This window comes from Lytechinus variegatus, chromosome 10 (genome assembly GCF_018143015.1).
Source record: "Lytechinus variegatus isolate NC3 chromosome 10, Lvar_3.0, whole genome shotgun sequence".
Classification (NCBI taxonomy): Eukaryota; Metazoa; Echinodermata; class Echinoidea; order Temnopleuroida; family Toxopneustidae; genus Lytechinus; species Lytechinus variegatus.
The window spans coordinates 11,744,493-11,758,073 of record NC_054749.1 but is presented as its reverse complement, the minus strand read 5'-3'; the positions used below and the strand labels follow the sequence as shown (position 1 = coordinate 11,758,073).

The 13,581-nt window shown below is 38.6% G+C and overlaps 1 protein-coding gene across 1 annotated transcript in view; it reads left to right on the top strand.

Annotated features, from left to right (window-relative positions):
- LOC121423311 (tuberin-like) overlaps nt 1-13,581 on the top strand; it is a 73,451-nt gene that overhangs the window by 29,054 nt on the left and 30,816 nt on the right. Inside the window, 10 exon segments of the mRNA XM_041618657.1 lie at nt 1,123-1,245; nt 1,867-1,998; nt 4,103-4,292; nt 5,362-5,455; nt 5,716-5,818; nt 6,303-6,412; nt 9,093-9,248; nt 10,399-10,756; nt 11,443-11,908; nt 11,911-12,363. Coding sequence (XP_041474591.1) covers nt 1,123-1,245; nt 1,867-1,998; nt 4,103-4,292; nt 5,362-5,455; nt 5,716-5,818; nt 6,303-6,412; nt 9,093-9,248; nt 10,399-10,756; nt 11,443-11,908; nt 11,911-12,363 — 2,185 coding nt within the window.

The following is a 13,581-nucleotide window of genomic DNA, read 5'->3' as shown; positions in this document are numbered from 1 at the left end:
TTGTTTATAGTAATGAGCTGAAAAGCGGGAGAAGCTGACTTTATGGAGGTGACGGCAGAAACTGATATAAAGATTTTACCCACTCGGAGCCGACCAGACCAGAAGTTGCGCGATCAATTGAAAAAAAAAAGATAACTTCATACATTTTCTTCGGCCTAACCTTACTCAAATTCATGCCCTAATGTATACAATTTTAACTTTAACTGGCAAGAAGCACATAGCTGAGGTGGAAAAACAGGGTTAGAGAAAAGGTGGGGGAACAATGGAGAACTTCAATATTGTCATTTGACCGCGCGCAGCGCGGAAGCAAAATTCATATATGAATTTAAAGCAAGAAGAGTGAAGGAGTTTCTCTTTTGAGAAAAAAATAAAGAATAAATAGAAAAAACACAAAGCTACCTTTCTTCCCTTTCCTTCCTTCCCTTTTCCTTTTCTCCTCTCCTTTTTTCCCTTCTTTTTTTTCTTTTTGGGGACGTTTGGGGGGGGGGCGACCGCCCCCCCCTGGCTACACGCCTGGATATGGCCTTGATCAGAACACTAGAAACTTGAGAAATGTCATGAATAATTACGAGCGAGCGGAGCAAGCGAGCCGAAATGTTTGCGTTTTTCCGTCAAAACATACAATTCTTCTCAATAGCTAATTGGTAATGATTACATATTAGTTGATGCTACATGTCCTTCTACTCGTAAGTCTCATGATATGGCCTTGATCAAGAGACCAAAAAATTCAAAATCTTTTCTGCAACAGTTGTGAAAAACACGTACATGTATGTTCATGGGCCTATGGATTGTGAAACTCACCTTTCAAAGAAATCAATGCGCTGAAGATGGAGGAAGCGCACTGTAAAAGACGCATCTAAAGACGCTTTGCCATGACTGCTAGATGACAAAAGCGAATCTCTTGCTCCAAAGCAGAAAAATCTGAAAAGGGCCTCACCGCCGATTGTCGAGGCTTAGCAGGAAAAGTACCTGAGTCAAATAAAAATAGTCTGCTTCGGCATATAAGGAATAAATAATCACAATTGGTTTAGTAAAATTTCATAAAAATTAAATCATAGATTTTATATATTCTGTCATATATTCTTTTGTATATTCTTTTTCAATTTGTTTTAATCTAATAAGGAGACCCATTGGAAGGTTCTATCACTGGTCTTGCCCTGTCTGACCAAAGCTCTACAAAACAAGAACCTGGTCTTAGCTGCCAATGCTAACATGGAGAACCTCTGTGTAGTCCTTTGTTCCATGGTAAGGTCTTTTTATTTGAATTCAGTTTAATGATACTTTTACATTTAGTAATACTATTGACATTATACAAATATTATCTGTAAGGGTATCTTACACCAGCTTGTAGCCTAAGATCATCACACCTGCAACTTCTTAAGACTCCCAAGACACATGTAGCATATGATGTGCAAGCTTTCTCTGCCTCAGCACCTTCTCTCTGGAATATTTTGCCGTTTTTTTTAAGGATCATACATGTACCATCACTGGAGACCTTCAAATCTAAAATAAAGTCTTATCTTTTCTAAAAGTATTAGTTATTGGCACTTTGACACTCATCCAAACTTTCTTGTTCTTTCTTTTCTTGTGGTCCTCGGAATATAATATTTCTAGATAGATGGCGCTATATAAATGCCTATTATTATTATCTTTGTTCATACTAGCGGTTCTTGATCTGTAACTCCCAAACTCCCTTTTGAAGTTATGTTTTCTCCTTGGGGGAAAACATCTTCCCTGAATGCTCTGCATCCTAGGCAAAATATAATCCCCTGGGGAAAATCTTACTCTTTCAGGGATATAAATGTTATATTCAACCTCTAAGAAGGCAATAGCTGTATGATATTTTTGTGTCTTGTTTGCCAACAGGTGGAAGACCGAAGTCACATAAATCGTTTACAGCGCTCTGAGGGATTCAACCGAATTGATTTCTATACTGGTATATACAGTGCCCTGACTGCTCTGGTGCCATACCATACGCTGCTTGATCAACAGAAGAAGGTACATGTATAAATGCAGGAGCCTGTTGCATAAAACTTTTTACCTGAGAAAACTCTGGTAAAAACTGAAAACTTAAGGTTAGTCTGATTTCTGCCATTGACTTTAACACAGGGCAAAAATTCCAGTAAAAACAACCTGAGTTTTCTCAGGTAAAGAGTTTTATGCAACAGGTCTCTGGTGTCATTGCCTAGTGGTCCATGGCCATATGCAGCGGAGGAGTAGGGGGTAGTTGCCCCCCCAAAAAAAAAAAAATAAATAAATAATAATAATAATCATAATGAAAATTTACATTTTTTATTTATTGAACATTTTCACAAAATTCACCAAAAGTATGCACAAAATCCCTCAATTTCACTTTAGAAAATGCAAAAGCACCACAATAACAAGCTTGGTTGCTTTGCTCCCTCACTTTTGAGATTCTTCAATAATTTTATGTCTCCCCCCCCCCCACCCCCAGGGAAGTGGCTCTGTCAATGGACTGAATAATGGGTCCCATGATTCTCAGTTCTTACCCCTTAATGACAGTTGGACCAAATCATAATTACATCAGTTTCTTATTCTTCTCGGGTCACTGCACAAGACCTGTCCAGTTGAGGGTTCAAGATCTGGCTTTGGGGTTTAAGGACTCCAGATCTCCGGCAGTGCATGGCTCAGGTAGGAGGGGGCAGACCAGAAGGTGTTGCATCGTCTGATCCTCCCTCACGCTTACAAGCAGTGTCCCCATCTACGTTGTAGCCCCATTTCTGCATATAGGGACTTTGCACCGTCCTATTCCAGACCATAGGTAATTAAGACATATCCAAGTTGGCCATTTCTCACTTGAGCATTGGGGAGTGACTTGCTAGGTCCATAGGAAAGCTTGTGCGTCACAGACTGGAGGTGGTTGGACCATAAGTTTACCCTTTGATTGCGAGCAGAGCCATCGAGAGGTTCAGTTTGATAGTAGATATGAACCCTTACAACCCCAAAGATTGAAAATATCCTTCTTACATGGAAAGTGTTCAAATTGCTTGGTGCCAAAATGTTTATGTCTTATGCACCAGCTTTTAGCCCGAGACCAGATCAGCATCTTCTAAAGATCCCAAAACACAAGTAGCATAGTTGGTGAATGGGCTTGTTCTAGCGCAGTAACTTCTCTTAGGAATAATCTACTATTAACCCTTTAAACCCTGAATTATGTCGGACGGTCGTGACCCTCACCCTGAGTTAATTGCAGATATCAAGCTTATCAGGGAAATGAAGAAATACGTGACATTTGAAATCAATGATCTCCTATTCTCATGATTCAAGCCCCAGCCATACCATCGGCACCTTGCTCCACTGGTACCCGACCTGACCCAGCTGATGTTTAGCTTCCCGTACTAACAATAATCTCGAATTTTGCCTCAAAGTCACTGCTTTGACAGTAAAATTCATCAATAGCTTACAATAGTCCATATACAAACTTGCCGTGTATTATCACATGAGCCTCCTTGGTAGGCTAGTATATTTTGGCTTTTTTTATGCTAAAACCTTATAAATGAAAGCCATTTATCGACAATATCATATACTGTATTATTGACTGAATATCTACAAGACGATGTCATTTTGAAAGGGTCACCTGACATGTAAAAACCCTTGGTTTTCGAGTCACATGACTTGAAGCCAGTCTTCCAGCATTTAGGGTATATATGCGCTTTCGTGGTGAAGCCGTTTTCTGGCTTTTCGGGTTCAAAGGGCTATATATATGACATCATTTATAATAGAGACTTTTAAAATCTAAACAGAAGATTAATCTTTTCTATCATCAGTTCTTGGTACTCTGACACTCATCCAAACTCTCATTTTCATGTTCTTGTGGGCTTCTGAATGTAATATATCTAGATAGATGGCGCTTATATGTATGCTTATAATGAGTACCATTCAGGGGTATGGGAGTTCAGATTTTTATCTGATTTCAGATTTTTTTTTTTGATTTTCAGCTTAACTTCAGCTTTTTTTTTGGCTTTCCTCTGTACAAAAAGAATGGGAGCTCGTTCTATTTCAGACTTTTTCACCACTCCTCAGCTTTTTTCAGATCTTTTTTATTCGTGACCACTCACACCCCTGATCATTGTACTTCAAGGTGTTCCTGATCAAGTGCTTTGAAGCCGGCCTGAAGCTGAAGTGTGCCCAGCAGTGCGTGGATGGTTTGACCTTGTGTGTCATTGAGATGCAGGACACCATGTTGAAGGTGTTGCCTTCGATCATCTTAGTCATGTCGCAGATGTCCGCTACTGCAACCATGGCTATCCCCGTCTTGGAGTTCCTTTCGAGTGAGTTTAGTGTCTCTGGTAGAACCCCTCATTTATCATGTATATAATAATAATACATGAGATTTGTATAGCGCACTTTCCATCTTGATTAGATGCTCATGGCGCTTCGGAGCAAAACAACAAAACCTATTTACATATAATACACGTCTGAACAATAAGTCAATGTCTATCAAAAAACACTCTTATACAGGTATGTTTTCAGGTTGCCCTTGAAGATGGTCACTGAAATCTGAAATATATGAATTTTAAACCTCTAGATATGTTAAGTAAGTTTAATGTCTCTGTTAAGACTGTACATTTCTCATTTTCATTGTTAGCATGATTTCTACATGTATGTCTTTCGTATTTATATTTATTTGTTGTAATTCTGCATTATTTCCTACTAGTGGTAAAGCTCAATTTGCCGTTTTCATATCAACTTTCTATTAAAGTTGCAAATGACTTGCATCTGTACATAGGTTGAGTTAGTATTCGATACAAAGCTTACATTATCTGCTTGTTCATGAGTGTACATTGATGTACCTGTGCTTAATGACCTAAGGTGGTAATGATGAGGCAAATTCATAACCAAATATTACAGAATTGTAAATAAATTGTGGTATACATTGATAGTGACAGACCGTATCCGACATTGTGTGATTCAGTAGTATCCATTGCAATCCATTCAGGTCCTATGGCCCGTATTCTGAAGTAGGGTTTAACTTAAACTCGGGTTTAAGGTTGTGGTTTAAGTGTGGACAGCCAATTGTTACATAAATCACTAACAGTAGAGATATTATATTTCACCTCATTTGGCTCTCAAATCATTCATAATTGTTTAGGAAGTATAGACAGATTATTGTCTGCATCATCGATGAATCAGGAAAGAGCACAGTAAGAATACGAAACATACAACTTAATAAAAAATTTGACACTTTTGGCTTCCCATAATTTTAGTACAGAGTTTAAATGGTGGTCTAAGTTAAACCCGACTTCAGAATACGGGCCTATAGCATTAGTGACGTCATATGAATACTGATTAGAGTTTAGAATATTTTAACAATTTAATCCTTTTTGTTCTTATCTACAGGTTTAATCTGGTTTCCTCAGCTGTATGCTAACTTTGTTGAAAGTGAATACATGAGTATCTTTGCAGTGGCACTTCATTACACCAACCCATTCAAGTAAGTGGAGAACATTTCTTGTAAAGGGCTTCAAACTCTCGCATCTGATGTTACAGGAGCAAATCATACACATACACGTAGTCGCAACTGGATAAGTTTATTTCAATGTACCAGATGTAGATATATGATAATATTGTGGCAATTAACCTTGATTTTATAAACTTTCTCACTAAATAATTGTTTGCTGCAAGTACTTTCTTTTCTCCTTAATGTTAATTGAAATAGTTGTGTCAGTAATTGAAGCTGTGGTCTCATTGCAGGTTTTCCTTGTATGTTGTATCGCTCGCCCATCATGTGATTGCTATGTGGTTCATCAAATGCCGCCTGCCATTCAGGAGAGAGTTTGTCAATTGTATCACAAGGGTAAGATTCCATCCCCCTCCTTCCCCTTTGCCCCTACCTACTTATTCTCAAATGTGTATGTGCAAAAGACTTTTGCAAAGAACCAGGAGCATTAAATCTGATGGTCATATTGCACATTAAAACAATTTTGATATTAGATCCTCTTGCCAAATCCAGCTGTAATTATCATTGTCATTTTAATTTTTTGTGTCCTCTAATAATTATTTCATTAATATTATTGATATACATATCATGATGTTTTTTAAAGGACTATAAAAAAAGAGTAAACCAGGAGTCTTATAAGTATCATATTGTTATTACACACATTTCTTGTATTCTCTATTCACCCCCTTCCCCTCCCTCTGTAATCTTAAAAAATAAATCTGAACAAACTTTTGTATTAAAAAAGCTATTTTGCTTTGAATTTTTGGTTTATTATGGCTTACTACATGTACATGTATGTAGGTTTTCATATTTGTTTGATTGGTTTCCTTTTTTTTACCAGGGTCTTCAAGCCAATGCCTTGAGACCTGTCCCGGACTTTGAGGGTAGCAGCTCGCCACCGATCATCGTCAAGCTTAGAAGAAGCAGCAGTCTTACAGACAGAACCAACAAGTTAGTAACAGCATTCTTAAATATGTGGAAAAATAATGATAATAGCTGTGTTTATAAAGTGCTTTTTCCCTGAGGATATAAAGCTCTGCTATTGTTACCCTGGCTTTAGCTTTGCAAGTAAGTTGTTGATCCTTAAGAAAATGTTGGCTTTTGATGATTATAATAATAATATACACTTGTATAGCGCATATCACATTATGAATAATGTCTCTATGCACTTCCAAAATATTGGGATATTATTACCCCAGCTGTAGCTTGGCAGCTGTAATTACTAAGATTACAGCGCACACGCATTTCAAGGAATAAATTCCTGCCCGGTACCCATTCACCTCACCTGGGTTGAGTGCAGCACAATGTGTATGAATTTCTTGCTGAAGGAAATTACGCCATGGCTGGGATTCGAACCCACAACCTTCTGTTTGAAAGTCAGAAGACTAATCCACAATTATAATCCAACATTATGAATACAGTAAGTAACAGTGTATTAACCGCACCCCCAACTTTGGACTAAAAATAAACCAAAAAAATTCTTCTCACATTTACATGGCTATTTGAGGTACGAAGAAACAAAAACTAAGTTTAAGATTTCAAAGTATCCAAAGAGATTACAGGTATGCGGAAATCTGCTGTTCTTGATCAATTCATCTGCAAATGTTAGAAAGAAAGAACAGTCCCGACAATATTGGCCACTTACACACTCACTCACCTCACAGTCACAGTATACACACACACAGCACTGCCATTACATTGCAAACTATGATACAGTACCAGTCATGCCAGTACATCTTATCAAATTAAAATCTGTGTCTTTCCCAGCATAGGAGGAAGAAACATTCACATTTCTTGCATCACAACCTCACAATCACTTTCAGAAATTTGATGTCTTAGCATGAATTTTAGATACGGGATTACAGGAAGGTTCAAGAAACAAAGAAATTGACATTTTTTCCAGTTGTTTTTTACGGCTTCGTGCCGTCTCTCTTGTGCGTGGTTTACATGTTATCTTATGAAAAGCAAACAGGAAGGAAAAAAAACAAGCTGGCGCGAAACGGGACTTTGAATAGCGCCAGCTTAAGTCGCACTATAACCATATTACAATGCAATCCCTAAGCTCACTCAACTCTCGCTCAGCGGTGACAAAATATTACTGAGTATGCTTGGCGTCTCTTTTAAAGCTTGTGTATACTTATGGTAAATCCACCAAAATGCACCTATCACTATTCCAATTCATTGCTAGCTAATATGAATGGATATGCCCTATAACAGTTATGATGTGGAGGATATGAAATGAAAATGTGTTTTACAGGATAAATTTTGCGATTTTACATGGAAATTTAACTTGATCGGGTCACCCAATCAAATTAAAATATCTGTGTGTTTTTGTCTTTCAATTAAATCCTATTCCAAATCATGGAATGGGCTGAAACTTTCAAGATATGTTCTTTGTCTGTAACTTTTGGATATCTAATCACTAAATTTATAAGATAAGTGCTTGAATGCCCATTTTTTAAATTTAAAACAAGCATCGCCGAGAGAGGGCGCTATATATCCAAGATTTGAATATTTGAACTTTTCTCAGAGAAGTGCAGTTGGAAAAATATCTAACGGTCTCTACGCTTCAGTAAGACTGTCATATTAGATGATATTCGATTTTCAATCACATTATTGACCCTTTACCAAAGCTATACACAGGCTTTAACTTAGCCAGGGAACTTCACTACTTTGAATCGAGAATAAAGTAAAAATTAGTGTTATGATGGTGGGTGCGGTTGTTATGGACAATATTTAATTAAAATCTTAATCGCTTCCCATGACCCGTGGCTCATACCCCTCTAAACGACATTGCCTGGGCGGCTACGCCCGGCCACTCGATGTGTTGTGAACTGGCAGACATCGTACATGTACGGGAGGGGTTACGGCGTGCTGGCTCAGACCCGTCACCGTGTATAAACCGCACCCCCGACTTTTGCTTCTATCCCGCCGAGAAAAAGGTGCGGTTAATACACCGTTACTTACGGTACAGGTTGTGCTTTTAGATGTCAAGTCCACCTCAGAAAAATGTTGATTTAAATCAATAGAGAAAAATCAGACAAGCACAATGTTGAAAATTTCATCAAAATCGGTGGTAAAATATGAAAGTTATGACATTTCAAAGTTTCACTTATTTGTAACAAAATAGTTACACGTATATATGAACAAGCCGGTTACATCCAAATGAGAGAGTCGATGATGTCACTCACTACTTCTTTCGCTTCTTATTGTTTGAATTATACAATATTTCAATTTTTATGAATTTGACAATTAGGACCTCCTTTTGCCTGAAGCACAAAATGTTAAAATAATGGAATTCCACCTGTTCAAGGAGGAATGAAACTTCATTTCACATGACAATGACGAGAAAATAAACAATATTTCATATAATAAAATACAAAAGAAATAGTGAGTGAGTGATGTCATCAGTTCCTCATTTGCATACCAACCAAGATGTGCATATAACTGTTGTGAAATGAAGCGAAACTTTAAAATGCCATAACTTTCTTATTTTACATCCGATTTTGATGAAATTTTCAGTGTTATGCTTGTTGAATTTTTCTCTTTTTATTCAAATCAAGTTTTTATTGGGGTGGATTTGTCCTTTAAGAAACACAAATGAATGTTTTGTGTTTATCTGTCTTGTTAGGAATGATCAAGGCAAAGGAAGGGGTGATGATGGAAGCAATTCAAAGTCAGTCTCAACAGAAGAAGCTTTGGACATGCTGAACAAACTCCTAACCCAGACATGCCTAGATATGATGGCTAGGTATACCTACACAACATTAGCCACCTATCCAAAGAGGTAAGAAAGATATTTGTTATGAATCCAGGGCCCTGTCTTACAAAGAGTTACGATTGATCCAATCAATCGCAACTATGGAAAGCCAGCAAAGTCAACATATAAAATGCATGTTTCTTCAACAATTTTTCGAGATATGAATGTATATCTATAAATTCATTGATTTCTTGATTTGGTGTGTTCTCCTTTGTTTACAACGGGCATTTTGCAAATTTCTTGTAGAAAAAATTATGACTTTGATGGATTTCCATAGAGTTGCGATCAATTGGATCAATCGTAACTCTTTGTAAGACAGGAACCCTGATATCTGTTTTTCCATGCTCTTGGTATTATACTTCTTATTGACTGGTGATTACAGAGGCAATTCTATCATCTGTCATTCTGCCCTTTTTAATAATAATATAGAGTATCTCTAAAGCACCAAATCCACATTGATTATGTGCTCAAGGTGCTGAAATATACTTGGTATATTATTATTACCCCGGCTGTAGCTGAGCGGCCATATAGGCGCTAAAGCATTCAAGGAATAAATCCTACCGGGCACCCATTCACCTCACCTGGGTCGAGTGCAGCACAATGTGGATAAATTTCTTGCCGAAGGAAATTACGCCATGGCTGGGATTCGAACCCACAATGCTCAATTTTTACTGACTCATGAACTTCTCAAGCAGTTGAGAGGATTCCAACTTTTCATATGAATTAGAGAACAGAGACAAATTATTTTGGGAAGGTACCACATTTAGAGGTTTGGCACAAATTGTTAATGAAACTGCCCACATGTGATATGTGTAAAAAAAGGTTTGAAGTATCTGCACTTGTAAAATTGAATTGGGATCAAATGAACCGGTTGTGCAAGCCTCAAATCATACAGACTTCTTCTTTAATTTATTTATACAACTTAAGTGAAATAGTAATAATAAAGCATAAGATTATTCTAGCACGCATTCGAGCTTACTTTGGTGCCTCAGATCAAATAAGTGCCAAAATAAAAATATATTACAGGTTCAAAACTTAAACAAGAAATAAAAGCTCTTACAAAGGTATGTCTTTGTTTCCCTGAAGGTGGTGGTTGATGTCTTGCTGATTAAGTAAGGTTTAATTGATTTGTTTTAAAGTTATTTTGAATTATTCTTCAAATCACCATCCTTTTCAGGTCACCTGTTTCAGAGTTTCTCTTGGCTGGAGGTCAAAGTCAGAGCTGGCTCGTCGGAAACAAGGTCATCACTGTCACCACCAGCGGAGGCAGCACCCGTCTGCAGCGCAACGGGGTGTGCGAGAAGTGCAACTCCTTGATCCAGCAATACATAGAGACGACCTCCACAGCATCCCAGGACAAGGCGGAGGAAGGGACGGAGAAGTGGATGCAGAAGGTGGCCGATGAGAAGGTCGACAGGGAGCAGAAGCAACCAAGTTCCCCCTCGGGTACAGGGTTCGGAAGACTCAAGAGACAGAGATCAAAGTCTGGTAACACGCAGCGGGTAGACAGCAGTGGCAACGCACTGCAGAAAAAGGTATTCATGGACGTTTGCTCACTATGAGATGGAATGAAAACATTGTTTTAAGATACAGTGATTTTACAACCTTTATCATCAACATCCTGCTTTTTGCGATAAAGTTGTGATGCTTGAATGCGCCTTATCATTTCATGATTATTTTCTTTCAAGTCTCTTTCCCCATTGATGCCTTGGTACGATGAGAAATACCTTGAAATTGGGATTTCATATACAAAGTCAATGCAAAATGTGTTTTCAGCGGATATTCATAAATGGGTGATTAATTTTGCTTTTAGTTCATTCAATTTGATTAAAACTCTTTTATGACCAAAGTCATTTCTGCTGATACACAGCCAAGATTTGAGGTCCCCTACACTGACAGGACACAAATTATCTGGGAATTAGGGTTGAATAAAACTTTTATGAATTTTTTATAATACAGAACAAAAAAGATTGATATTTCTCTTCCAGTGAAGAGTGTAGACCCTGTAATATAAAGGAAAACACATCATACATGTAGCTGGAAATCAAACCCACAACCCTCTGATTGAATGACAGGGGTCAGACTACCAGACAACAATGCTCCCACAATAAGATGAGAGAAAGATAAAAAGAGAGAAAGTCTGATGTGTCGTGGGATTATCACGTTTTCATATTTATTTCATTTTGGCCCTTTCACCTGTTATCTGGTTTCTCCCTTTTAGGCCACCCGAACAGAGGACCAAGAAGAAGTGAAGCATCTGACGCTCTTCAGCTCCGTGACCCAAGAGGTCACGAGCAGCGGGTTGGACAACTCTCGCGGGTCATCAGCAGAAAGTCTCAAGGGAAGTGATGGTAGTCTCTCCACAAGAACTGGCTCGAAAGTCTCGTTTACAGGTGATAAAGGTCAAGGTTCAAAGGTGAATCCGTCAGCAGCAGCTGCTGGAAATAAGCCACCATCCAAGGTGATGTTTTCAGGTGTCCCTGATGTCAGCCAGGGATCAAAGACAGTAGCTGGTGCCTTTGAGACATCTCATGGACCATCATCTGAAGGGAAGAAAACGGGTGAAAGCCAGTCCGAATCAGGCCATTCCAAGAAGGAAGACAGCAGTCATCCATCAAAGGTGACTTCCAAGGTTATGTTTGCAGCTGATAAAGGCCAGGGTTCCAAAGCACACCAGAAAGAAACCGGTATTTTCCCCCAGGGTCGGTCAAGCCAGTGTCTGTGACACAGGGAGGTTCTGATATCAGTCAGGGGTCAAAGGTCAACCAGACAGGAAATGGGATGGCAGACAGTGGAGATCAGTTGACCTTCAAGCCGCGGTACTCCTCCCGCGTCTCCTCCGCCTCCATCTACCAATGCAACTGCTGGTGTCAGGGGTGGGCAGAGATCCATGTCAGACGTCCCACGGGAAACACCTCCTGGATCATGCGCATCCAGAACGGGGGCGCCCTTGTCCCCTCCTCGCACGAGTTCCCTCTTGCCGATATCTCGGCGTTGCTCCTACGGAACAGAGACCTGGACATTGATGCAGACATGGTGATGCCTGATGATAGTGGGTCCGAGGATGAGATGTGTTCTCTGGATGAAGAAGAAGAAGAGGAGGGTGACATCCATGATGACAAGCAGAGCATCGGTCATGGAGGTAAGACTATATTATTGCATGACTTTTGTCATATTAAAGTTTTAAATAGAGAGAAATGATTTTATTCTTGTTTTTCCTTTTTGAAAAATCACATGTAGACAAATGGCTAAAAATGGCAAAACGGTAATATGCATTTAGCATAATGGCAGTTGACCTTACCAAAATCAAAATCCACATTATGAGTATCTATAATACACTGTATATTGACTTACTCCATTTTAATATTTCTCAATATTGTGCAAGCATTTTCTATGCATTCACTATAACCTCAGCCAAGAATAGGAGAAATATAAGATTGAAGAATGGTTATTTAATCTTCTATTGAATAAATCATAATCTGTTTCTATATTGCAATATATTTTTTAAGAAGAGGACAGTTTGGCTGTGTCATATTGAAGCTCTTTGATTTGATTCTCGTTAATATTTCTCCATGATATTGCTTCTAACTATCATAGATGTATGTAAACCTCTACATGTAAATGTATATTCAGGCTTTCTCCATGAAGAATTTAAGGCTGTTGTGCCCTGTAATCATAATTACACACTGTATGATCATACTGATCAGTTGTCTCATGCATGGCATCATCGTTATCGCCCTAGTTGAATATTTGCATCATAACTTGAGTGATATATATATACATGTATATACACTACAGGGAAAAAGAAACTTGGCATTCGGGATCGTGAAACACGCTAGCAAATGTGCGGGATGGTCTAACGGGATTTGAACGGATTTGTAGCGGGAAACTCAAAAGTGAGACGCAAATTCTAGCGTGCTCGATCGTGATTTTATCGTGCGCGGTCGTGATTTTCATCCCCGCTTCTAACGTGATTTCCATGCTTCCACCGAGATCCCGTTGGTTTGACGCGCGTTTTGCGCGATAGATGTATGCGCAAGCTAGTTTCAGGACATGCGCGCGCACCTTTTAAAAGGCGAGACAACAACAGGAAATGATTTTAAAGGGAATGATCACCCTTGCGCGAAACTGAACAAAAAGGATTGAAGTGGAAATGTAACTGTATTGACGACTTTCATTGCTAATTCATTTTTACTCTGACATGAATATTGCGTGTTCACAGATCATTCATTGAATATCCGAATGTGTTTTTTTTTTGTAAAGAGGAAACCCTTCTTATTCATGATTATAAGGCGGGACATGTTTTAAGATTGTCTTGAGGCTTTCACAATTTCAGATAATGTCCATTTACATTTTGAAC